Source organism: Zingiber officinale, chromosome 1B (genome assembly GCF_018446385.1).
Source record: "Zingiber officinale cultivar Zhangliang chromosome 1B, Zo_v1.1, whole genome shotgun sequence".
Lineage (NCBI taxonomy): Eukaryota > Viridiplantae > Streptophyta > Magnoliopsida > Zingiberales > Zingiberaceae > Zingiber > Zingiber officinale.
In genome coordinates, this window is record NC_055986.1 from 136,984,283 (window position 1) to 137,010,408 (window position 26,126).

The 26,126-nt window shown below is 41.0% G+C and overlaps 2 protein-coding genes across 2 annotated transcripts; one reads left to right on the top strand and one right to left on the bottom strand.

Moving 5' to 3' along the window:
- Positions 1-13,964: 13,964 nt before the first annotated feature.
- Positions 13,965-14,868, bottom strand: LOC122001881. The gene has a single exon (XM_042556894.1). It carries the CDS (start codon positions 14,801-14,803, stop codon positions 14,057-14,059), a length of 747 nt encoding a protein of 248 aa, XP_042412828.1. The 5' UTR covers positions 14,804-14,868; the 3' UTR covers positions 13,965-14,056.
- Positions 14,869-15,815: 947 nt separating this feature from the next.
- On the top strand, positions 15,816-17,909 carry LOC122001966 (L-gulonolactone oxidase 3-like). The gene is made up of 4 exons (XM_042557001.1): positions 15,816-16,186; positions 16,261-16,584; positions 16,721-16,976; positions 17,100-17,909. The coding sequence occupies exons 1-4, from the start codon at positions 15,839-15,841 to the stop codon at positions 17,900-17,902; spliced, it is 1,731 nt and encodes a 576-aa protein (XP_042412935.1). The 5' UTR covers positions 15,816-15,838; the 3' UTR covers positions 17,903-17,909.
- The last annotated feature ends 8,217 nt before the right edge of the window (positions 17,910-26,126 follow it).

The window sequence follows — 26,126 nt, forward strand, 5'->3', positions numbered from 1 at the left end:
ATATTTTCATGCATGAAACACATCCCAATTGTGCCAACCCACTAGGTTAGAGACTTAAGTCTGTCTCTTAACCACTTGGCACATTTGATAATCCATCTATCATGGGTCCCAAAAGCTCTTCCTATCCTTAGGAATCTTAACCTTAGTCACCTCTCTTGGTGACTCATCCACTATGGCTAGGTCACTTCGATGCACCTCGGGTGACACTTGGCCTACTAAACTCACCTTCTTAACCTTAGACACCTTGTCTTTGATTAATTTCTTCTTGGCCTTAATCTTGGACACCTCATCCTTGCTATAATTATATTCTACCCTAGCATATTCCTTCTTATTGGCCTTGGATGACTCTCCCTTGTCCTTGGTAACACCTCTCATACCAATGTCATGTGCTACCTTAACACTTGACCTCCTTTTGGTCTTGGAAAAGATTTTTATGTTTCCAAAGAGTAACTCCCCCTAAAAATATGGTCAAACTTCCATCATTGCACCAACAATGACTTGGGGTTCCTAAATAATTAGGAAAACCAAAACTCGAAGTTTTGAGGTTCAAAATTCAATAATGAAACTAAACCTCAACCGAAACTTCACTTTGGGTTTTCTTAACCAATCCATACTTGTTTTCATCATGAAAACTCATGTAAACATTATTTAGTGTATACTTTATCAGGGAAAAATAGTTTTCTATGAAAATACTTTCTGTTTTCAAAGATTGACACAAATTTGAAAACTCTTGAAAACTTCAATGTTTTCTCCTAATTTGTGTCTAACTTTTCAATGATGATTACTATCAAAAGATAGTCTTCACCAAGGTTTTTCAAAAGTATTTTGAAATCATTTTCAAAACCAATATCCAATCACGTTCTTTGGGCTCAATGCACATGACTTGTACATTAGCTTTCCCAATGATTGGAAGACACATAACTATGTGTTTTGATGAACCTAAAACTCAACAAGATGCACTAAATCAACATCTTGAGTTTTGTTCACCATCTTAACATCTCACTTGTATCTAACGTGTATTAAAACACATACAAGTCACCTTATAGTTCTTTGTGAGATGTATATTTGGTCTTGCCCTAAACTAAGGGATCATGCATCTCTATCTAGGCATTGTAAAAATCATGATCATCCATCTAGGATGTCACTTGATATGATCCCTCTTATTGGAACACTTCCATACATAATAAATGCCTTTTGTCCTTAATTACAAGGAAATTGACATACTGCATGATGATTAATGACATACATCAAAATAAGCAATTTTCAAAAGCAAAGCATGTTATAACTACATGATGTATCTATGACATGACATGATATTTTTATATTTTTCATAATAAAATGAATGCAACACATGATGTCATGACATATAATATGCAATCAATCATGGTATTTTAGCATAAATAAAATATACCTAGATAATCTAAGTATCCTTAAACCTTAGCTAAATCCTTAAAATTAAGTCTAGATTGCTTATCACTTGAAAGAATGTCAAAACCCAACTTGGCATTTCTTTTATCCCTTTTCTATTTGTGCCAATTGAAATTAAGAATTCAATCCTCAAATATTTGTTTGGCACATATTACTCTCTTTAAGGATCAAACATTTAGATTGAGACTTAATTTTGTTCTTAATCCTTTAAGAACATGCTAAGATCTCAACTAGCCATTTCTAATCCTTTTCAAGTGTGCCAATTTACATGTATTTCAATTCCTTAAGATTTGACATACTTTGTTCTTCCAAATAGTGATTACTTTGGATTAAGGTTAAAAATCTCCCTTAACCCATCAAAAGGAGACCAAGATCCCAACTTGTATTCCTTGTATTTTCATATTTGTGTCAATTTAAGTTAAACTCAAATCCTCAAAATTTGACACAATTTACTCTTCTTAAAGAGTACACTTAATAATCCTTTTCATTTTCAAAGGTTAACAATAACCTTGAAAATGCTTTCAAGTGTCAACTTTTATCAAGGTTGGGTTAACTACCCTTCCAATTGGAGTTGACACTCTCTAAACCCATCTAGGGTGTAGAGACTATGCTCCTAGGAACCCAAAACCTATTGGTGCTCCTTGGATGCTCTAGGTACTCACTAGGGATGACTTCCCCAAATACCTTCCTAAGGACCTTTCTAGGCTTCTTAGAAGCCTTGGTCACTTCCACTAGGTCACTTCTAGGGCTAACTCCCCTTGTAACCTTATTTGTGACTTTATTAGACTTATTAGAAGTCTTAGTCACATTGGTCTTTGCAAAAGTACTCTTAGGGACAACTTCCCTTGTACTTTTAGCTTGACCACTAGTCCTATGTTTGGTTCCATAGCTATATGGAACCCTATGAAAGGAAGTCACATCCTTCTTAGCTTTGGGTTTGTATCCCAAACCTCTATAGCCATTGGATGACTCTTGTCTAGCTTTTCTAATGTTGTGCTCACTTTGCCCCTTAAGCAAGTTTTCCATTCTTGCTAAGGTTCTCTCTAAGTTATCAAGTCTTGACCTTAAGACTTGGGTTTCCCTTACTAAATCCATAGATTTGGATTTTTGTTGATTCCTATGAGCATTGCTAGCCTTAGGCTTATATCTAAAGTCCTTAGAATTATTGCCTAAGTAGTTATCTACCTTCCTAACCTTAGGTATGGTAGATCTAGCATGAGGAGGTATATATTTGTCCTTAGGTTTATCATGCATTCTATTTTCATGATAAATAGCATTATAACAATTTAAATTTGAACTAGCATTCAAATTAGGGTTTACCTCCCTTACCCTTGAAGCTCTCTTCTTCTCCCACTTCTTCAAGTGCGCCAATTTCTTGAGCTCTCCTCTCCTTGGGCACTTTGTGTGGTAGTGACCCCACTCACCACATGTAAAGCACCTAATGTGCTTCTTCTCCTTCTTCTTCTTCCTACAACTCACATTAGTTTCTAAATTAACTTTAGTGAGTTTAGGATTTACCTTCTTTACCTTCTTGAGCGAAGGACACCTACTCTTGTAGTGCCCCATCTTACCACACTCAAAACATTTGATGTGGTCCTTTGTGCTCTTCTTGGTAGTTGAAGTAGAGGGTTGAGCTTCCAAGATCTCCTCTTCCTCGGATTTCTCTTCTTCCTCTTCACTTGAAGATGTGGACTCTTCCACTTCTTCATCTCTTGAGGATGTGGAAGATCTCTCCTCTTCCACCTCTTCCTTCTCTTTCTCTTCCTCCTCTTCCTTTTCCTCCTCGAATGTTGATCTCTTGTCAACATCGGATTGGTCCTTCTCTTCTTGGACCAATGAGTCATTTTCCTTGGGCTCTTCCACTCCTTGGATTTTTATAGGGTCTTCATGATAGGCAATGATCTTTTTACAAAGATCACTTGCATTTGTGGTTTCACCTACACTTAACAAAATATTAGAAGGTAGTAAATTATGCAAAATTCTCGTTACCTCCTTGTCCGCCTCCGATTGCTCTCGTTGCTCTTCGGTCCAATGCCGAGGTCGGAGGCGTTTACCCTTCTTGTCCGTAGGAGCTTCAAATGGGTCACTCAAGACAACCCATTGGTTCCAATCCATTTGGAACCATGTCTCCAACCGCTTCCTCCAATAATTGAAGTCTTCTTTGTCGTACGGAGGTGGAATTCGGATATCCCATCCGAGCGGTCCTTCGGACTCCATCTTCTTCTTCCTCTAGCTTCTTGCTCTCTTGGCGGTTAGTCCGTAGAAGAGCGACCTCGCTCTGATACCACTTGTTGGGACCGATGTGCCCGCTAGAGGGGGGGGGTGAATAGCGTCTCACCAAAATCGATGGCTTCTTACGTATTCGTTAGTTGCACAGCGGAATAATATGAAACTAAATACGAATATGAAAGCTAAAAGACAAAGAAAGGAAATGCAAACCAATGCACGTCAATGTAACGTGGTTCGGAGATAACTTGCTCCTACTCCACGGCTGTCCGTAAGGTGGACGATCTCGATCTTTTGGTGGATTAACCCCCGGCAAAACTCCGGCTACTCAAGCAACTCCTTGTGGGTGGAGAAACCTCACCACAACACCAACCAAGAACACTTGGACACAAGAGAACCTTGAGCACATTTGGTGACTACTAATTAGGCTTTAACCAAGTCTAATTTTGTCACCTTGGCCGGCCATCCCAAGCTCCTTCTTATAGAGCTTGGAACAAATCAGTAAGCTGATTTGCCCGTTACCAGTCGACTGGTCCTTGCACCAGTCGACTGGTGTCAGCCCAACGGCTCTCTCAACGGCTCTCTACAGTGCACCAGTCGACTGATACAGTAACGCTACAGTACTGCTACAGTAACGCTACAATAACCCTAATTCTAGAATTTTACCTCGAGTACATTCACTCATCACTCGTTCTCGCCCGACCAACCTAGACCTAGCCTTCTAGCCTCCTCCATCAGCCTTGCGTCCCTCGGATGCCTCCCCATCCATCACGTCTTGCCTTCTGGAGCTTCCATCGGCCTTGTCATTGTTGTCGGGTCTTCCTTTGTCAAGAGGTCGCGCCTCCGGGACTTCATCCATTGTCAAGTCACACTTGGACTTACGTTGCCAAGACTACATGCTTGGGCTTACACCGCCAAGACTCATCCTTGGACTTTTCTCCTTTGCCAAGATCACACTTGGACTTACGTTACCAAGACTACATGCTTGGACTTACACCGCCAAGACTCACCCTTGGACTTTCCTTGTTGTACCTGTATCCTGCACACTCACAATGCATATCAAATACAACAATAAACCTAACTTAAACCTTTGCCCAAACATCAAAACTTAGGGCACCTAGATTGCTCCAACAAAATCCACCTATGTTATTAATTCCATTAAATATTAATTTCCAAAATTAGCTTCCAGGACTACATGGTGAGGCACATGGCCTTCTTGGATATGGGAACAACCACCACTGCTTAGACAAAGCCTTTTAAGGAAAGCTAATATTTAATTTCCTTAAATAACTCTAGGTTAACCAAAAAGAACAATCGAATCACAAATTCGAAAACAAAGAAAACACAAATTCGAAACAAATCCGAAAACTCTAGAATCATATGCCTCTTGTGTTTGGTATTTCCAAAAATAATTATACAAAGAAAACTAGTATGATGCGGAAAACAATTACTAGTTATACCTTTCTTTGTAAGCAAATAACTTTTTGATCTTCTACCGTATTCGTCTTCTTATCCCGGACGTTGTGTGGGCAACGATCTACCTAGATGAGAATCCACCCAAGCCACCTTCTTCTCCAAGTAAGATTCGGCCACCATAAAGACTCCATGAAAGGATGAGGTTCGGCCACCACCAAGCTCCAAGGGATGCTAGGAAACAAAGCCTCCTTCTTCTTCTTCTTCCTCAAGTAAAATCTGGCCACCAACCAAGCTCCTAGAGAAGTTGCCGCCGGCCACAAGAAGAAGAGAAGAGGGAGAAGCTAGAGCCGGCCAGCAAGGAGAAAAAGAGAGGAAGAATAGAATAGAGTCGTTAGCCATGAAGGCACCTTTACCCCCTCTTTTATAATCTTTGGTCTTGGCAAATAAGGAAATTTAAATAAAAAACTTCCTTAATTCTTTTGCCATGAAAAGGAAAATTTATTTAATTAAAAATAATTTTCTCTTCTCACATTACAATGGTCGGCCACATAAAGCTATAAACAAGGAGAGTTTTAATTAATTAAAACTTTCTAATTTGTCTCCGGAAATTTATAAAAAATTTCTCCAATAATTTTTCCCTTCATGGTGGTTTGTAAAAAGGAAATTTTATAAATTAAAATCTTTCTTTTAAACATGTGGATAAAAAGAAAGTTATCTCTAAAAATTAAAATCTCTTTCATTCTACAAATAAGGAAAGATATCAAATCTTTTCTTAATATTTTGTAGAAGCTTTTATAAAAGAAATATTTAATTTTTAAACTCTCTTTTAAATCATGAACATGGTTAAAAAGGAAAAGTTTTCTTAAAATTAAAATCCACCTTTTAATCTACAAATAAGGAAAGATTTCAAATCTTTTCTTAATCCTTTGTAGAAAGGAAAGATTTAAATTTTAAACTCTCTTTTAAAACCATGGAATCCACATAAGAAAAAATTTATAAATAAAATTCTTTTTAATATGATGTGGCCAGCCACATCATGCTTGGACTCCAAGCATTAGCCGGCCACCAACTTGGCTCAACCTTTGGGTCTTGGCCGGCCCTAGCTTAGGTTCCAAGCTAGCTTGGCCGGCCACCAAAGAGTGGGTAAGAAGGTGGGTATGTGGTGGGTATAAATTTCTATATACAAGAGTCTACGATAGGGACCGAGAGGAGGAATTAGTTTTGGTCTCCCGATGAAATTAAGCTTCCCGTGTTCGTCCCGAACACACAACTTAACTTCATCAATAATAATCCATACCACTAAAGAATTATTATTGAACTACCGCACCAATCCCAAATTATATTTTGGGCTCCTTCTTATTATGAGTGTGTTAGTCTCCCTGTGTTTAAGATAATGAATGTCCACTAATTAAATGAGTTACTGACAACTCACTTAATTAATATCTTAGTCCAAGAGTAGTACCACTCAACCTTATCGTCATGTCGGACTAAGTCCACCTGCAGGGTTTAACATGACAATCCTTATGAGCTCCTCTTGGGGTCATTCTCAACCTAGATTATTAGGACACAGTTTCCTTCTATAATCAACAACACACACTATAAGTAATATCATTTCCCAACTTATCGAGCTTATTGATTTATCGAGCTAAATCTCACCCATTGATAAGTCAAAGAAATAAATACTAAATATATGTGTTTGTTATTATATTAGGATTAAGAGCACACACTTCCATAATAACTAAGGTCTAGTTCTTTTATAAAGTTAGTACAAAAGAACTTATCTAAAATTGTCCTACTCAATATACTTGAAGTGTATCAGTGTAATTTATTAGTTAAGATAAACTAATACTTAATTACACTACGACTACATCAACGATTTGTTCCTTTCCATTTTAGTCGCGAGCAACTGTTTATAATTTATAAAGTACCGACAACATGATCTTCTGTGTGTGATATCACACACCATGTTGTCTACTATATAAATTAATTGAATAAATTACATTTAACAAATAAATGTAGATATTTGACCATTGTGATTATTTATTTCTAAATAAATGTTTATACAAAAGCTAGGCTTTTAGTATACACTCTAACACTTGTCTCTACCAACGGTCGAGCGACGACCTTAAACTTGAGTCGTCATCAACGATCGAGCGGCGACCTTAAACCTAGGACCACCTTAACGGTCAAGCGACGACCCTAAACCCGAGACCACCTTAACGGCCGACCGGTGACCTTAAACCCCAGTGTTAGCATAATATTCCTCAACGGTCGAGCGACGACCTTAAACCCTTGGCTCAGTGAGAGGGCAAGCATTGATGAATAGCCAACCGTGAATCCGGGCTACTCGAAAGCTCGAAGTCTTCAAAGTTTAGTGATCGTTTGGCACTATTCTTCGAAATGCTCCTAGGGTCAATCGGGAGTTGGCAGAACTCTGAATACAAAAGGATCGGTCAGTTGGATAGACTCATCATGGACGATCAGAGTGACAAGGCCACGAGTTCTTGCAATGCTCAAAAGAGTTCTTGCGATGCTCAAAAGAGTTGAAAACATACAAGGAGATAAATCTTGTCCGAACGGACAAGAACTCATTAAGACTTCAAAATTTTACAAAACTTCAAAATGTTACAGCTCTCGCCCTCACTCAAGGTAGTCCAAGGCGTTGTCAGGCAGTGACGCAGTGAGTTTATCTCAGCTGATGATGCTACTGGTCAGAGCTGCCGGCAAGTAGTTGTTGGGTGCTACCCGGAATATCGTTTTGTTTCCCCTGTACAAAAGTTAAACTTGGGGAAACGAAACCCGTGTGCTCTTCAGAAGTTAAACTTAGAATGGAAACGAAACTTAACATTTTTACTCCAAGTTCAACCCTTGTGTTCTTCAGAAGTTAAACCATATTACAGAAGTTGATTAAATATTTATTTCAAGGATTGACTTTCAGGTCGTTAGCGAGGCACTAGGCCTTCTTGGTTATGAGATCATCCACTATTTCTAGACAAAGTCTTTCAAAGAAATTGAATATTTAAACTTCTCACAGTAACCTTAGGTTTAACTACAGAGACCTCAATCAAAGCACAAGATTAAAACACAAAATCGAAGTACAAAAATGAAAACACAAAATCGCTAGCCTCTTGTGTTGGTATTTCAGGATCCATACAAAGAAAACAAAACTAGTTGTACTGCGGAATAAATAACTAGTTGTACCTTTCTTCGTAGACAGAGACCTCTTGATCTTCTGCCGTATTCCTCTCCTTTTCTTGGACGTCATGTGGGCGACGATCTACCAAGACAAAGACACTCAAACCCTTTTTTTTCCTAAGCCGCCTACCACCAAAGGATGCAAAGAAAAGAATGCCTCCTCCTTCTTCTTCTCCTCCAAAACATCGACCACCAAGGTGCTTCGTCTCTTCGTTTTCTTTTCCTCCAAGCTCCGACCACCAAGAGAAGATGTGGTGCCGGCCCTAGAGGAAAGAAAAGAAAAAATGGGGCGCCGCCCTTAAGGGAAAGAAGAGGGTTTTTAGTTGTGGAGAAAAACTTATTACTTCTTAATTGAATTGTTATTTTTTGTGGCACAACCTACTCTCCTTTTATAATCCTTTGCCCCATATAAAAAAGGAGAAAAAGTAATAGATTTTTGTTTAGAAAAGAATTAACATAATTCTTTTTAGAAAAATTTCTTAAGAAAGAATTAGTATAATTCTTTTTAGAAAAATCTCTAGGAAAGAATTAACATAATTCTTTTTAGAAAAAAATTTTAGGAAAGAATTAATATAATTCTTTTTCGAAAATTTCTAAGAAAGAATCAACATAATTCTTTTTAGAAAAATCTCTAATTCTGTTGAGAAAAAATCTCCCCTTTTTTTATTTCTTTTCTTTTTCTTTTCTTTTCTTTTGGTTTGGCCGGTTCCTTGCTTGGGCATCAAGCAAGGCTTGGCCGACCCCTTTCTTGGGTAGGAAGCAAGGCTTGGTCGGCCCCTTCCTTGGGTACCAAGCAAGGATGTGGCCGGCCCCTTTCTTGGGTAGGAAGCAAAACTAAAATGGGTGAATGCGAGGCTTTATAGAGGCTACAACAGGGACCGAGAGGAGGAATTGGTTTTGGCCACCTGATGGACTTGAGCTTTCTGTGTTCGAACCGAACACTCAACTCAAGTTCATCAATAATAACTCATACCACTAAAGAGTTATTATTGAACTACCGCGCCAATCCCATATTATAATATGGGCTCCTTCTTATCATGAGTGTGTTACTCTTCCTGTGTTTAAAATATCGTATGTCCATTAATTAAATGAGTTACTGACAACTCACTTAATTAACATCTAGCTCCAAGAGTAGTACCACTCAACCTTATTATCATGTCGGACTAAGTCCACCTGCAGGGTTTACATGATAATCCTTATGAGCTCCTCAAGGGGACATCATCAACCTAGATTACTAGGACACAGTTTCCTTTTATAATCAACAACACACCATATAAATAATAGTATTTCCCAACTTATCAGGCCTATTGATTTAACTGAATAAATCTCACCCTTTGATAAATTAAAAAAATAAATACTAAGTATATGTGCTTGTTATTATATCAAGATTAAGAGTATGCACATCCATAATAACAGAGGTTTTGTTCTTTCATGCAGTCAGTATAAAAAGAAACAACCTTAAATGGTCCTGCTCAATACACACATAGTGTACTAGCGTAATTTTATAGTCAAGATAAACTAATACCAAATTACACTACAACCATTCCAATGGTTTTTCCCAATCCATCTTGGTTGTGAGCTACTATTATAATTTATAAGGAACTGATAACATTATCTTCTGTGTGACACCACACACCATGTTATCTACAATATAAATTAAATGGACAACTGCATTTAACTAAATGCAGACATTTGACCAATGTGATTCTCATTTCAAAATAAATGTTCATACAAAAAGCTAGGCTTTTAGTATACATTCTAACAGTAGCCACCCTCTCTGAGCTAGTCGATCGTCCTATCGATGGCCAGATCAAAAAGGCGCAAAGTCCGATCGGCGACCTTCTCGTTGAAAGCATCCGAGCAAATGTAATTCTTCTTCATAGCCTCGAAACGGCTAGGCTTGGCATCTTGGTAGGTCTTCAGGGTCGCTCGAGAGGCTTCCAGCTCATCCTTGGAGGTGGCCAACTCATTGTTTCTGGCCTGAGTTGGCCGTGAAGAGTAGCCTCTTCAGCCAACCGGTTGTTTCGCTCGGCGACCAAAACATCTTCGGCTTCCTTGAGTTTTTGGGCGAGGGCTCAGGCCTCCTTATTCTTTAGTTCGAGATTTTTGATGTCCCGATTCTTCCTCGCGCTAGCCGACTCATTTTATTGTCGAAGGTGGCGACCTACTTATTAAGTCGAGCCAGAAGAGTGGCCTGCCTCGAACTCTTTTCCTGTTCAGCCTAGAGCAATTTGTTGCTCTTCACCAGATCAGCTCGCAGTTTAGTCACCTCGGCGTGTGTCTGCTCTTGAGCGGCGGAAGATTAGCCGCTCGACGCCTTCATCTTTTTCATTTCCTTCTCCAAAAATGTGAGCCTCTGGCACATGGCTAAGCTCTTCACCCAGTACTGCAAGCAACAAGGAGAATATAAGTGTCGAACAGAAATGGATTAAAAAGTATATTAAAACTTACCCCAGTAGACATCTGGGTGTGACTGTCTGCTAGCACCCCCAGAGGTATCATCGCCGCAAGGGCTTGTCCGTCCGACCATATTTGGGCGAGCGACCCTTGGATGATGATCTAGTGCTCGAGGCCTCGAGATACAGTGCCTGCCGACTCACGCCACTCTTCGATCGACAGGTGGAGAATCGTCGCGATATGGCATTGGCTCGGGGCTGATTGTGCAGAAGTTGCCTGCCCGAATGGCCTTGATGAAGACGTTGGTTGGATGCCCGACTTCTTGACCTTCGATTTTGGTGGCAGAAAGGCCACTGACGACGCGTAGACTGTCCCTTGAGGTAGACCGGATAGGGAGGAGGTCCGATCTGATGATTCAGGGCCAGTGGAATCTTGGACATGAGCGAGGGTCGACGTCTCCACCTGTTCGGCGGATCGCACCCCCGAAGTGGTGAAGCGCGATGAAGGCTCCGTCCGGCGCCTCTTGCGCCTGATTAGCAGCTTGGCTGAGGAGGCTGAGCTCGAAGCCCCCTCAACTTCAACGACTGGGAGTTGTTCAGGAGGTTGGGAGCCAAGAATCGCTTCACCACTTACCAGAGCTGGAGCCGCTTCACTCTCGTCCTGTCGCTCTTCTTGTGAGTCGATCGACTGCAGGCCGCGACTCCCCAGTTCTTCCACAGCGGCCATGTTGATCCCGGCATCTGGAAGCTTTGCCTTGCTGGCCAGACGTGCGCGTTGCATGACTTCGGCTACACGAAAGGAAGAAAAATTAGTTAGAATCAAAGAAAGGAGTAAAGTAGTTGCATACGTAGGCTGAACGTAAGCCGGGTGTGGATCGGACTCAAGCCGAAGATAAAGAGGGCACCCTCCAGCAGCAGCTTGTGGATGTTATATTTCTAACTGGACAACATTGAGACTGCGTTGAGGTAGTCTGATCGGCTCTTGTACTTCTTTAGTGGAGGTTGAGTCGCCACGTCGAGCTGCCAGTTTGTTGGGAAGTCCGATCGCTCAGGAAAGCAGACAAAAAAGAAGTACTCCTTCCAGTGTTTGTTGGAGGTCGACATTTTATCAAAGAAAACCAAACCCACTCAGGTTTGGAAAAGAAAAGTCCTCGACTCTGACGACTTGGGATAATAAAAGTAATGAAAGAGCCGATGAGTAAGGGGAATGTCATGCAGGCGAAAAAGAACCACCACCTCACACGGCAGTTGAAAGGAGTTTGACACTAGCTGATGGAGGGAGACTCGGAAATATTTACACACTGCAGAAAAAAGGGTGGATGGGAAACTGTAGACCCGCTGTAAATTGATTTCGAAAGAAGGTGATATAGCCGGGCGGCGGAGAATTTGGCCGGTTGGAAGGGGAAAGAAGGATAACTTCGTATTCGGGAGAAGCTCAAAAGTGGCTTTCAAACTCTCAGCGTCGCTGGCGTCAAACCGGGACTCGGTAGAAGTGTACTAGAACCCAGGGATGCCGGCGGGAGGTTGTGAGAAACTTGCCATCGCAAAACAAGGAAAGGTAAAGAGATTCGAAGGAAAGAACCTACTGGCGGAATTATCGCTGGAACACTGAGATGCCGAAAAACTCGGAAGACGAGGAAGGACAGACGCCGGAAGGGAAAGCAAGGGGCGATGGGAAAAGAAGCTTACTAGACAGAGGTCATCGGAGGAACAGGAAGAAGGAGCATCGCCGGAGCACAGAAGCGTCGTCGAAGAACTAGAAGAAGAAGTACGCAAATGCGGCGACCCGCATAGGCTTATAAGCTTCAGGATTGGCCGACCGGAGCCGTCCGATCTAGGTCGCGGAAACCTAGGCCGAGATCTGACCGTTGAATTTGAATCGCTAAATGTTACATCACAACGGATATCCGCCTGTCACATCAGGCGTGCGACAGCAGTGGACAAGACACGTGGCGCATAGCCACAGGTTAGCATTTAATGAGGGCATGGAAGCGTGCTCAACCTTAATACGCAGAGATTTGCACAATTTCCCAAAAATCTGGGTGACGTAAGCCTGGCTCGCGCTTGCCCAAGATAGTCGAAGCAAAAATTTCACAAGTACAAACCTTCCTTGTGTCGATCAGATTAAGGGAGCATATCTACAACCGAATGACAAGCTTCAACAGGCCGATCAGAGAGGAGCGGTCACATCTCGATCAGAAACCACATAGTATCGAAGGTCGATCGGGTAGAAAACTGCTCAGACAATTGTCCAGTTAGTCGGACTTGCAGCCTCCTTCAACTAGACTTGAGGCCACGGTGGAGGTCAAAGGAGGTCAAAGTCAAGGCGGTCAACGTGTAGATGGCATCGTCCGGTCAGGCGAAGCATGCCCCGACTGGGGAGAAGGCTCTAACTCGCCGTCGCCTTTGACACGGGGAGCAGTCAAACAACTGACGTTCAAGGGAGATAATGTGCAGAAGCCGAGCTGAGCGACTACCTCGCTCGGCCAAACAGCAGATCTTGATATGGCCAAAGTTTGACTTCGACCAAGCGGCTACCCCGCTCAACATGGCAGCAGGCCTCGGTAGTGACAAAGTGGACCTTCGGTCGAGCAGCCACACACTGGGGAATAGCGGGGTTCTGGCCGACCGGACGGAGCACTAGAGCGGTAGAATGACGGCCGAGCGGCCAACTCGCTCGGCCTAGCAGTACACTCTCTCTGATATCCATCGACATCCTTTTGGGAGTTGGTGTCGCCGACACCGGGCATAGACAACCAGAAGATCGTACGACGGAAGCTTCCGCTGTCATTTCAGAGATATGCTCGGCCCATTAAGGTACTGTGTCAGGGACACTTTACTGACAAGTATTTCCAGAGAAAATTTTGAAAAGTGTGCTCACCTTGGGAAGTGTGCACGCACGCTACAGGAGCTCTATATAAAGGGGGTTCAAGCATCGCCGGAGGTATGTGATATTCACTGTTTGTGCTACAGTCTTCTTATTGCTCCGCTTTACACTTCATCGTCGGTGACTGGCTTGAGCGTCGGAGGGTCAACGCCGGAGACTCTTTCCCTGGCTCAGCACTGACGTAGTTTATATTGTAGGTCCAAACAGAGTGCATAGGAGGTCAACGTGAGTATCATATCCCAACTTTTCGTCTCTTCGACTTTCGGACGAGATCATATACTTAGTTAATTGATAAAGTAATAAAAAAAAATTAATTAATTAATTTTAATAAGTATTATATTCTAATCTTGATTTAATTTGTTGAAATAATTTTCTTTTAAAACTAGATCCACGCTCATAATCTTATTTCCTTTGAAGAATTGTTATTCAATTTTGTAGAATTCACGTGGCTTAAGGAATATAATTTCCATCACTTATACAATTTTGCAAGTAACCGATCGAGTGTAATTTATGAAGAAACTGGATTGCAGACAGGATCGCCATGGATGTTACTTGCAGGTCTTGAATTGTTCCTCATCGTTCTCTTATCCGAGCCAATATGAAAGAACCTGAACTGGTGCAGGGGCGTAGAGCTCGTGTCGAGAAAATGCAGTATCGTCACCATTAAGACGGCACCAGCAAACATGGGAATCGGTCCGAAGATCCAGAGAAGCAGCGTGGTAGCGAAGTACATTGCCCGTAGGCCCAAGGACCAGAAGTCGCTGCCCCTGATGACCGCGGTCTGGACGTAGCTGACCGGGACATCGGAGTCCAGAGTGCTCATCATGAAGCTGGCGTGCACGAAGTAGCGTGCGGACTGGATGAAGCAAGTGAAGGCGGCGAGGAAGCAGGTGAGGAGGGCGACGTACTTGACGGAGGAGGTGGTTTGGCTGGTGTCGCCGAAGATGACTTCCGTCATCATCACTTTGGAGGTGCTCCCTATCCAGGTGCCGATGAGGGAGCTGAGTGCGATGGAGAGGGAGGCGAGGTTGCTGGATGCCGATATGTTGCTCGATATCACCTGGAGTGCGATGCTGGCTTCCTCTGGAGTTGCCTGCAACATCCTCTGGACCCAAGCTCGCTTGTTATGGTTCTCAAAGCCAATCACGGTGGAATGGGGAAATCTGATGATTCGATAGAGAAGGAAGAGGTGATAGCCGAACAGAATGGACAGACCCGCCGGTACAAGCACGAGATCGATGGAACCTCTATCCATCAGCGTCTCTCTGTTTTATCACATAAAAAGTTTTGAGTTGCTTCTGCGCTTGCTATATGTCGAACGCTGATCCGCTTGTTCATGTACGCGTGCAGGATTGATTGTGTTCTTGAGCAAATTTAGAGGGCTGACTTCCAGGAGAAGTCAGGAAAAGGTGCGAAGCAAAGCAAGTCGATTGCTTTAAACTTTGGCTGACTCCATGAATGTGTGAGCTTACACTTTATCTTCCTTTGCTTATTTCCTGTATAATTATAGCAGTTGTAAGAGGCAAGGACCAGCTGCAAGTGTTCTTGAAAACTGAAGAATAATAAGAAATCTTAGATTGCAAGTGTTCTTGCATCTTCAACCTCATTTTCTGTTTTTTTTTGTTGTTTTCTTTAGAAAGGAAATATTTACTCTTGTGGATACCATTATTCTCCAAATCGATACCTGCCAATTCACTATAATTTCTTTTTGTTTATATTGATGATAATTATTTAATTCCGCCCGGACAAATCCAACTTTAATAAGTTCCATATTTGAAAAGGATTAATAAGAAAGAAATTTAGTCAAGATAAAAAACAAGGAAAATGACCCGTCACTTTCTGCTTATGGAGGATAAAAAAAATATACGTTTATTATTTCGTTAAAATAATTTTTTTTAAAAAAAATTAAAACAAGTGTCTAATTAATTCGGAAGACAATGATGATATGCAAACTTAGAAGTAAACCTCTAAAATAAATATATATATTTTTAATATTTTTTTTTTAATAAAAATGATGATTAATGGCGCCATTTTGATTTTTGCCTAAACAAGTAAGTGACGGATCGCAAATTGCGGTCCAGATGGATCACTATATTTATTGATTAGATGGACCCACCATCTAAATGAACCAATCAACATTCATCCTCTAAACTGTAAATTACGGACCGCATCCCGCCTGCTGTAAAGGAAAGTTTGAAGAAAATTCCTGCCTTTAAAGCACACTAGTCTTCCGCTAACGCCTGTTCATTATCAGATATCCAAGCAATTGGACCATCAAGCAGCCACCAAAATGGCTGCCGCAATATCGGTTACCATGTTGATTGTCGCCATCATCAGCGGATCGTGTCCTTCCTTCACCTCCGCAAAGCCGCCGGCACCGCCCGTTTTCTGCGACGATAGTGGTTGCGTCGTCTCCAACGCCTACGGCGCTTGGGGCGACCGGCAGCAGTGCCGCACCGGCCAAGCAGTCTTTCCTACGACGGAGGAAGAGCTGCGCGCCGCCGTGGCGGAGGCCCATCGGAAGCGGTTTAAGGCCAAGGCGGTGAGCGGCTTCTCCCACACCATCCCCAAGCTCGCGTGCCCGCCGTCGGAGAACTCCGTCGTGATCAGCACCGCCAAGTACAACTCGAGGATCGAGGTAGGTTCCGCTGCAAGATTTTTATTTTTATTTTATATTATTTCCTGACACGAATTTGATGGGTTTTGAATCAGGTGGACGTGGCGAACAGGAGGGTGACGGCGGATGCCGGCGTGGGGCTGCGGGATCTCATCGACAAAGTGGAGGCCGCGGGGCTGAGCCTGGTGGCTGCTCCGTACTGGGAGGGGGTCAGCATCGGCGGGCTCATCAGCACGGGATCGCACGGCAGCTCGTGGTGGGGAAAGGGAGGCGCCGTGCACGACCACGTCGAGAGCCTAACTCTGGTTGTGACGGCGCCGGCAGCAGAAGGGTACGCCAAGGTCGTCACACTCCGGCGTGGGGATCCTCTGTTCAATGCGGCAAGCGTTTCCCTGGGTCTTCTCGGAATCATATCTCAGGTCTCTTCAGTCGATTCAATTCCTTAAAATTACTTGGAATAATCACAAATTCACGATAGATTGATATCCAAATTCCAATCTTCCATCTGCGAAATAATTCTTACTATATATCTTCTTCTTTTTTTTTTCCCATAAGGTGACATTGTCGTTGGAGCCCAGCTTCAAAAGGAGCATCACCTACTCATTCCAGAACGATTCCACTTTCGAAGACCAGTTCATGGATCACGCCCGGAAGCACGAGTTCGCCGACATCACTTGGTTCCCGTCGCAGCACCAGGCAGCATTCAGGTTCGACGACCGTGTGCCCCTGAACACCTCCGGAGACGGCTTTAATGACTTCATCGGCTTCCAATCGACTCTCATGGTCGTCTCCATGGCAGTTCGAGCAACAGGTGATTGATTAATCAAGATTCAAGACCGATCTAATCCACATTCTTTGAATCTTCGAAGCAGCCATTAGTTAAATGGTTTAATAATTATATTAATTTTATCCTTAAATCTTTCTCACGACGCAGAGAAGGTTTTTGATGAATCAAGAAACGCGAAAGGCAAGTGCGTCACCGCCGCCACGGTGCTAGCGGTCAAGAAACTGATGGCCAACGGCCTCAAGAACAACAACCTGCTCTTCACCGGCTACCCTGTCACCGGCCTCCAAGGCCGGATGCAGACCTCCGGCTCCTGCCAACACTCTCCAGCTTCAGACGTCCTCATTTCCTGCGCGTGGGATCCCAGAATCAAAGGCCTCTTCTTCTACGAGACCACCGCCTTCTTCTCCCCCCAAAGCTTCAAATCCTTCATCCTCGATGTCAAACGGCTCCGCGACATGAATCCGGACAACTTCTGCGGCCTCGACAACTACAACGGCTTCATGATCCGCTTCGTGAAGCGATCGGAGTCCCTGCTGGGGCAGCCGGAGGACTCCGTCGTGGTGGACTTCAACTATTACAGGGCGAGAGACCCCTCGACTCCGAGGCTGAACCAGGACCTGTGGGAGGAGGTGGAGCAGATGGCGTTCGTCAAGTACGGCGCCAGGCCGCACTGGGCTAAAAACAGGAACGTTGCTTTCGCCGGCGTGCAGGGGAAGTACCCGGGGTTTAAGAGTTTTCTGGCGGCCGTGAAGGAATTGGACCCGGAGGGCGTGTTTCAGAGCCCATGGTCCGACGAGGTGATCAACGACAAGGAAGCAGTGAAGAGCGATGGTTGTGCTTTGGAAGGGCAGTGCATTTGCTCAGAGGACCGGCATTGCAGTCCAGCTAAAGGGTACCTTTGTCAACATGGCCTTGTTTACGAGGAAGCTAAGGTGTGTAGGTTCGGCTGAAATTCGATTGGGCAAAAAATTAAAAGAACATCTTTTTTTTATTATTATTATCGTCGATGGGTAAGAGAAAATTAAAAGAACATCTTTTTTTTTTATTATTATTAAAAGAACATCTTTTTACATGGTACTGCATTTAAGAGTAATTATATTAAAACAGAAAAAAAATATATTTAATTTAATAAAAAAATATACTCGATTTTAATGTAAAGTGTTGAATTTAAGAGGAATTATACTCATTTTTGGATCTTTTGTACCTAAAAATCTGAGGGGCAATTAGGTCACAATATGTGCATGAGGGAGTTGAAGCAAATAAAATTTTGCATGCAGGGAGTGGAAACAAAGTTTTTTATGAATGGAATTGCATGCAAAATTGGCCGTTTGGTTCTCTCCTAAGAATCGGAATGGGAATGGGTATCATAGTATTATGGAATGGGAATGAGTATGAGCTTGGGTATCATTCTTAAAAATGATGTTTGATTAGTTAAATATTTTCAATCCGAATGAACCTAAATTTCCTTTTTTATCCTTACAGGAAAATAAGAGAAAAAATTATATGGGAGAGAAAGTTGAATGTGAGAGAAACATATGATGAGAGAGAAAGTGTGTTGGGAAAAAATGAAGAGAGAGAAAGTATGATCAGAGAAAATGAGGAGACAGTGCATGATAGGAGAGATTGAGAAGAGAAAAGGTATGATGAGAGAGAAAGTGTGATGAGAGAGAAAGAGTGATGGGAAAAAATGAAGAGGGAGAAAGTATTATTAGAGAAAATGAAAGAGTGAGGAGAGAAAAAGTATGATGAGAGAGAAAGTGGGTTGAGAGAGAAAGAGTGATGGAAAAAATGAAGAGAGAGAAAGTATGATGAGAGAAAATGAGAGACTGAGGAGAGGGAAAATATGCTGAGAGAGAAAGAGTGATGGAAAAAATAAAGAGAGAGAAAGTATTATGAGAGAAAATGAAAAAGTGAGGAGAGAGAAAGTATGATGAGAGATAAAGTGGGTTGAGAGAGAAAGAATGATGAGAAAAATGAAGAGAGATAAAATGTGATGAGAGAAAATGCGAGACTAGGAGAGAGAAAATATGATGAGAGAGAAAGTGTGATTAGAGAAAATAAAGAGAGAGAGTGTGTGATGAGAGAGAATAAAGAGAGAGAAAGTGTGATGAGAGAAAATGAGGAGAGAGAGTATGTTGGGAGAGATTGAGGAGAGAAAAAATATGATGAAAAAATAAGTAGAAAGTGTGTAATAGGAGAGAAAGTGTGATAGAAGAGATGAAGAGAGAGAAAATAAGGAGAGAGAGTATATGATGGGATAGAATATAGAGAGAGAATGAGGAGAGAGAGAAAGTATTTTGAGAGAGAAAATGTGATGATAAAATAAAGAGAGAGAAAATATGATGAGAGAGAGTGTGTGAAATTTAAAAAAAAATTTGAACAAATATACTAAGGTTATTTTTATCTAAAACTTAATTCACAATCCTATTCCATCAAAACCCAAGGGAGGGGGTGAGTTTCATCCATACCCAAATTTTTGGGTTTCATTCCAAAATCTTGATTCCATTCCCATTAACCAAACATAAGGTTTGGGAATGAGTCCATTCCCTTATTCCCAAACCCATAAACCAAACGTCATCTCAAGTTATCATTAGGGATTTTTCTCTACTTTATCGTAAACGTATTCTGTCGATTTTAAGAGGATAAAAATCGATGAGGATACTTTTCTTAATTTTTAAATTCATCCGTTTAAGTACATTATTTGTGAATTTTCAGTATGATTATTCATACGGCGTGTTGTGAATAATCTCAAAAATAATGTGGGCACTAAATAAAAATATTAAAAGATAATGAATAAAATTTGTTGTCGTAGTCATTTAAAAATCGTTGTAATTGATTGCTTACTGGATGGAAACAGCCAGGAAAAAATGTTGGGCGTTTGGGCGTTACTAGAGACAAAGGATTTCCCTTCGTTACTTCTCCTTTTGCTGCAAACGCCAAGGAGACGAAGGGTCGTCCTTTCCCCTTCGTCTTCCTTAGCCTTCTTATAAGAGGCGTCCAAGTGCAGATCAAGAGAGAGAGCTTCTGGCGAAGGTGATCAGGGAGCACCGAGGTGATCGTAAAGAGAGAGATCGTGTGAGAGCAAAGGGAGAGCATTCGGCTGGGATTTGGCTCGTGAACTTTGAAGCGCTTTCTGGTTGCTCCGTGATCGTGCTTCCGACAGCGGCAACCTCTTCGTCGACCGCCGGCGTCTTCAACAGCACTTTGGGAGATCACTGTGAGTTTATAATTACCGCATCGCTTTGTTTTATCTTTGTATAGTTTCGATTTCATGCTCTCAAATTACCATCAATGTATCAGAGCGTGCATGTTTTTGAAAGCATGGAAATCGACGCGAAAAAGCTCGCATTTTTTCTTCTTCTATCGCGAAGAAGAAGGTGAACAGTGCAATTGAATCGATTAACCAATCGATTCAAAAATCGCACAGATTGCTTGATCAATTCATGAATCGATTGAAGAGGAATTAAAAAACACGAACCGTGCATATTTTGTTATTTTAATCGATTGTGCAATCGATTCAAATAATTGAATTGATTGGAAAGGAATTAAATCGATTTAATTCATGGCACAGTGAATGAATCGATTTATGAATCGATTGAAAAAAATTTTTGCTCACATAATCGATTCTTCAATCGATTGGAAAAAAAAACGAAATGAACAGTGCTTGAATTTGACGAAGCACAGTGCCGCATGCTTTTTTTTTTTGAATTGATTCACTTACAAATTTGAATCGATTAAATATAAAAAAAATAAATCGTGTAAAGAAGAATTGCATACATGTTTTTTTTCCTTCACGTACAAAACCAGTGATGTTAATTAAATACATTTATTTATTAATTAAATGCATATAGAAATGTATTATTAATTAATAAATAAAAATATTTAATTAATTTATGGTTCAATTTACTGAAAATGGAACCAGACCAACTTAGCCGATCAAACCCAGGTCTGGTTTAAATTATTAGTTGATTTAAGCAGACCAATTTGATTCAATGATACCTAAAACTGGTTTAAATTATTTGTTGGTTTAATCAGCTCGGTTTATTATTGAATTAATTAGGGTGATCTTGATTACAGAAGTTGGGTTGATCAAATTTGACCGAATTAGTTCTGGTGTATCAGATTTGATCAAAATTTATTCTAATAAGTCAGACTTAATCCAATGGGCATTGGATGAATCAAACGGACCTAAGTTTAATCCATAAGTCTGAGGTTGACTCAAATGGGTTTAAACAATAATAGAACATAGGTCCAATTAGATTAGTTCTAATGAGGACAATAGATTAAGCTTAAGATTCGGATTCATGATCGACCAATCTAATGTGTCAGTCACATGAGACTCCCCAAAATAAGGAAATTTGTTTTTCTTAATTGCTTGTGTATATTGTATATTTTGTTCTATATGTGGGAATTGAATTTGACTGATTTTGTACTGGTCAGTCAGTTTTGTACTGACATCATGTTTTTCAATTCCATATATAAAGAACGATATACACGATGATTGGTCGCTATGCACGACAACATGAGCTGTGGGAGGAGATCAAGAAGCTAGAATATGACCCGGATCACGGAGTCGGTAGGCTTATTGGTCGGCTCGATTGGTTGTTCTGGAATCTCGAGCAAGAAGGGTATCCAGTTCAGGAAACAGAAAGAAGATGGTTTCTAGTTTATTCATTATCAGAACATCTAAGGCAGAGAGCATTCCAACTTTGGGATGAGTCTGAAGGGCACATCTCATACTAAGAGATGTGTAGACAATTACTTCATTTGGAATGAGGTCCTGATGAATCTGAAGAGAATCCAAATCCCGAAAATATGGACCTCGAAGAATCTGAGGAGGATCCAGAAATGAATTCTGAAGAGGATCCAAATCCTGAAGAATCTGAAGATGATCCGGAAATGAACCTCGAAGAATTTGAAGAGGATCCAAAAATGGATCCTGAAGATTCAGAGGAGGATCCAGCGATGGATCCCGAGGAGGATCTAGAGATGGATCCAGAAGAATCAGAGGAGGATCCTCAAGAATGTGTAGAAGATCTAGAAATGGATCTGATGGATGCATCTGAGGCTAATCCACCCATCATAGAATCCGGGATAAACGGGATGCAATTACCCACTGCTCTAGCATTTATCCTAGTAGGAGTAATGCTAGCTTATCTAGTCTATTAGTGTTCTGTTTACTGTCGTTATGTACGAATAGTGTTAGCTCATTTAGTTTTGAGTCATGTAATAATTTCTGTTGTTTTGTACGAACAGAATTATATAATAAAAGTTATGTTATATGTTAACTAACTTGGAAATGATTAGTTCATATAAATATGATTCATTCATATTAAATGATTCGTTCATTAGATGGGATGTGTGTAATATGATTGATCAGTGTTGATTAGATTAGAACATACAAATGATAAGTGGAAAAAATGTTATCACTTGATTTTGTAAACTAATTCTAATTTACACTAAGTCAATGATTAATTGCACATATATGAATTACACTGAAATAATAAATAATTTATTTATGTAGATCATGACAACTAAAAATATCATAGCTGAACTCAAAAAGGGTCAGAAATTATATGGGGATAACTACAAAATCTGGCACCTCAAGATACAATATGTCCTTGAGGAACAAGAAGTTCTGGAGGTTGTAAACCAAATTATGGAGGAACCGGTTGATGGTTCTTCAGCACAGCACAGACGTGACCTTGATGCCTATAAGGCATGGAAAAGGAAGGACTCCATTGCTAAGGGCATATTGATTAGTTCAATGGTGGATGACCTGGTGTTTGAATATGAGCCATTACCATCGGCTCATGCAGTCTGGGTAGCCCTTAGAGAGAAGTACAGTGGAGTCAGTCTGAGTAAGCTCCGTCAGCTAACTATCAAGTTTGATAGTTGTAAGAAGCGCTCGAGTGTTACCATGGCCCAACATCTCAAGGAGATAGGTAACATGATTCGAGAGCTTAAGACTGCTGGTTATACGTTGACCGATGAACAACAGGTTCAGGCAATTATCCGTTCCTTTCCTGATTCTTGGGAAACTATGAAACAGAACCTGACCCATAGTGAGAGTATCAAGACTTTCACTGATGTCTCACGCCATGTGGAACTTGAGGCAGAGAGGATTGAATCCACAAGGATTTCGGGTCAAGCTTTTGTAGCTGAAGGTTCTGGTTCCAAGAATAAGAACAAGTGGTTTAAGAAAGGAAAGGGAAAGGAGGCTAATGTTGTTGCTGCGAAAAACCAAATCAAGAAGAAAGGAAAGAAACATGGACAAAAACCTAAGAGCAGGTTGACTTGTTTCAACTGTGGCAATAAGGGCCATTTTGCTCGGGATTGTACTGAGCCTAAAAAGGTAGATCCATTTTTATCTTCTTTCCACGAGCAATATGTTACAAGTACAGTGTTGTTAGCTGATTCGTATCCTTTGTGGATTGTAGATTCAGGAGCAACGAACCATGTAGCTCTTGATTGAGCTACATATGTGGAGTACCGTCGGGTACCAGCTGGCAATAAATGGATATATGTAGGAAACAATGCAAGAATTGAAGTCAAAGGAATTGGCACTTGCAAGCTCAACCTACGTGGTGGAGGCACCTTGTTTCTACATGATGTCCTATACACTCCTGAGATTCGACGGAATCTGGTTTCCGTTATTTGTTTTCTTGATTTAGGTTACAATGTAAATTTTTATAGCCGTTGTGTGAAACTTCGAATTAACTCTGTGTTAATTGGGTATGGTTTTGTAATAAATGGTTTTATGGTTCTTGATGTAGAACAAATAATAATGATGGTTGTTTTTCAAACATTGCTCTTACTAGTAATGCTGATGTTAATGATGAAATTTGGCATGCTAGATTGAGACATATAGGACAAGAACGAATGAATAGATTAGCTAAGGAGGGGCTTTTAGGCACTCATGCTAAGATTAACTTGTCTATATGTGAGCATTGTCTTGCTGGAAAGACGACTAGGAAACCATTTGGTAAGGCTATTAGGGCTGAATCACCATTGCAATTAATTCATTCGGATATTTGTGGTGCGATGAATATGAAGGCTAGAAATGAGAGTTCTTATTTCATTACATTTATCAATGACTTCACACGTTTTGGTCATGTGTATTTGATTTCTCACAAATCTGAAGCATTGGATTACTTTATTCGTTACTTGAACGAAGTTGAGAATCAATTGGAACGTAAGGTTAAAACCTTGCGCACTGACCGTGGAGGAGAATATTTGTCTGATCAGTTCAAGACAATGTGTAATGAGAAAGGGATTATTAGACAGCTAACTGTCCCTGGAACTCCACAGCAAAATGGGGTTGCTGAAAGAAGAAATAGGACTCTTCTTGAAATGGTTAGGTCTATGATGGCGCAGGCTAATTTGCCAATCTCCTATTAGGAAGATGCATTATTAGTTGCGGCCTATATACTTAACAAAGTGCCTTCAAAGTCAGTTCCATCTACCCCACATGAACGTTGGACAGGCAGAAAGCTGGATTTGAGTAATCTGAAACCCTGGGGGTCAGCTGCCTACGTTCATGATAAGACTCACGAATATAGAAAATTATGGCCTAGAGGTAAGAAGTGTATCTTTATAAGGTACTTTGAGACTTCTAAGGGTTATATTTTTATTGGTGAGCGAAAAGATGGAACCATCTCTAAAATAGAGTCAAGAGATGCTACTTTTCTAGAAACTGAGTTCCCAACACGAGGTGAAGTTGATAAGACAATTCCTCTATATGAGATAGATGAGGAGGATAATGTCCCTTTATCAACAAATCAGGAGATGCCTGAATCTAGTCAACCGAGTGGGAGTAATTTGCCACTGAATGAGTCAGTTTCTCAACAGTCTAACCTTCGAAGAAGTAGTCGTCAGATTATTCCTCGGAGAAGGTTTGATATTGAGAATGAGGCATTGATGGTTCTCCCAGTTGATGATGAGGAACCTCGAACAGTTGAAGAAGCTCAGTTAGAAAAGAATGGAAAGTTGCAATGGATGAAGAAATGGAGTCAATGAGAAAGAATCAAGTTTGGGATTTAGTCGATCTTCCTTCGGGCCGAAGGGCTATTGGGAATAAGTAGATTCTCAAAGTAAAGAGGAAAGCAGATGGATCGATTAATCGATACAAAGCTCGATTAGTTGTAAAAGGATATACCCAAATGGAGGGTATTGACTTTGAAGATACATTCTCTCCAGTTGTGAAGTTTGTGTCAGTACGTGTCATCCTAGCTATAATAGCACAATATAACATGGAATTACATCAGATGGATGTAAAAACGGCTTTCCTTAATGGTAATCTTGACGAAAAAAATCTATATGGTACAACCAGAAGGTTATATTGCTGAAGGCCAAGAGAAAAGAGTATGTAGACTTTGGAAATCTATATATGGGCTAAAGCAAGCGTCAAGGGAACATAAGATTTAATGAAGTAATATTATCTTATGGTTTCGAAATGATCAATGAGGATCATTGTGTTTACCTAAGAAAGGAAAAAGGAAAGCTTGTCATTTTATCATTATATGTTGATGATATGCTGATAGCTGGAAGTGACATAAAGTGTGTGATAGAAGTCAAAGTTGACTTTTATCACAATTTGACATAATAGATATGGGAGAAGCATAGTACATCTTAGGAGTGAAGATCGTTAGAGACCGATTAAAGAGACTTTTGGGTTTGTCTCAAGAAACTTATATCACTAAGATGCTGCAACACTTCAATATGTCAGATTGCAACATTGAACAGACGCATATTGTGAAAGGTACTGTCTTGAGCAAAAGTATGTATCCCAAGACTTCTGAGGAAATAGCCGAAATGAAGAAGAAACCATATGCCAGTGCTATTGGTAGTTTGATGTACATTATGTTGTGTACTCGTCCCGATATAAGCTATGTTGTTGACTTAGTTAGTCGTTTCCAGTCAAACCCAAGATCGAGACACTGGAAAACGGTGAAGGGGATATTCAGATATCTTAAAGGAACAGCTTATTATTGTCTCTGTTTCCAAGGATCAGATATGAGCTTAAGTGGCTACTCAGATGCAGATTGGGCTGGGGACCTTGATGACAGAAAATCCACATTTGGCTATGTCTTCTTGCTGAATGATGGCGTCATCTCATGGAACAGCAAGAAGCAGGCTTGTGTAGCCTTGTCGACAATGGAAGTTAAGTATGTG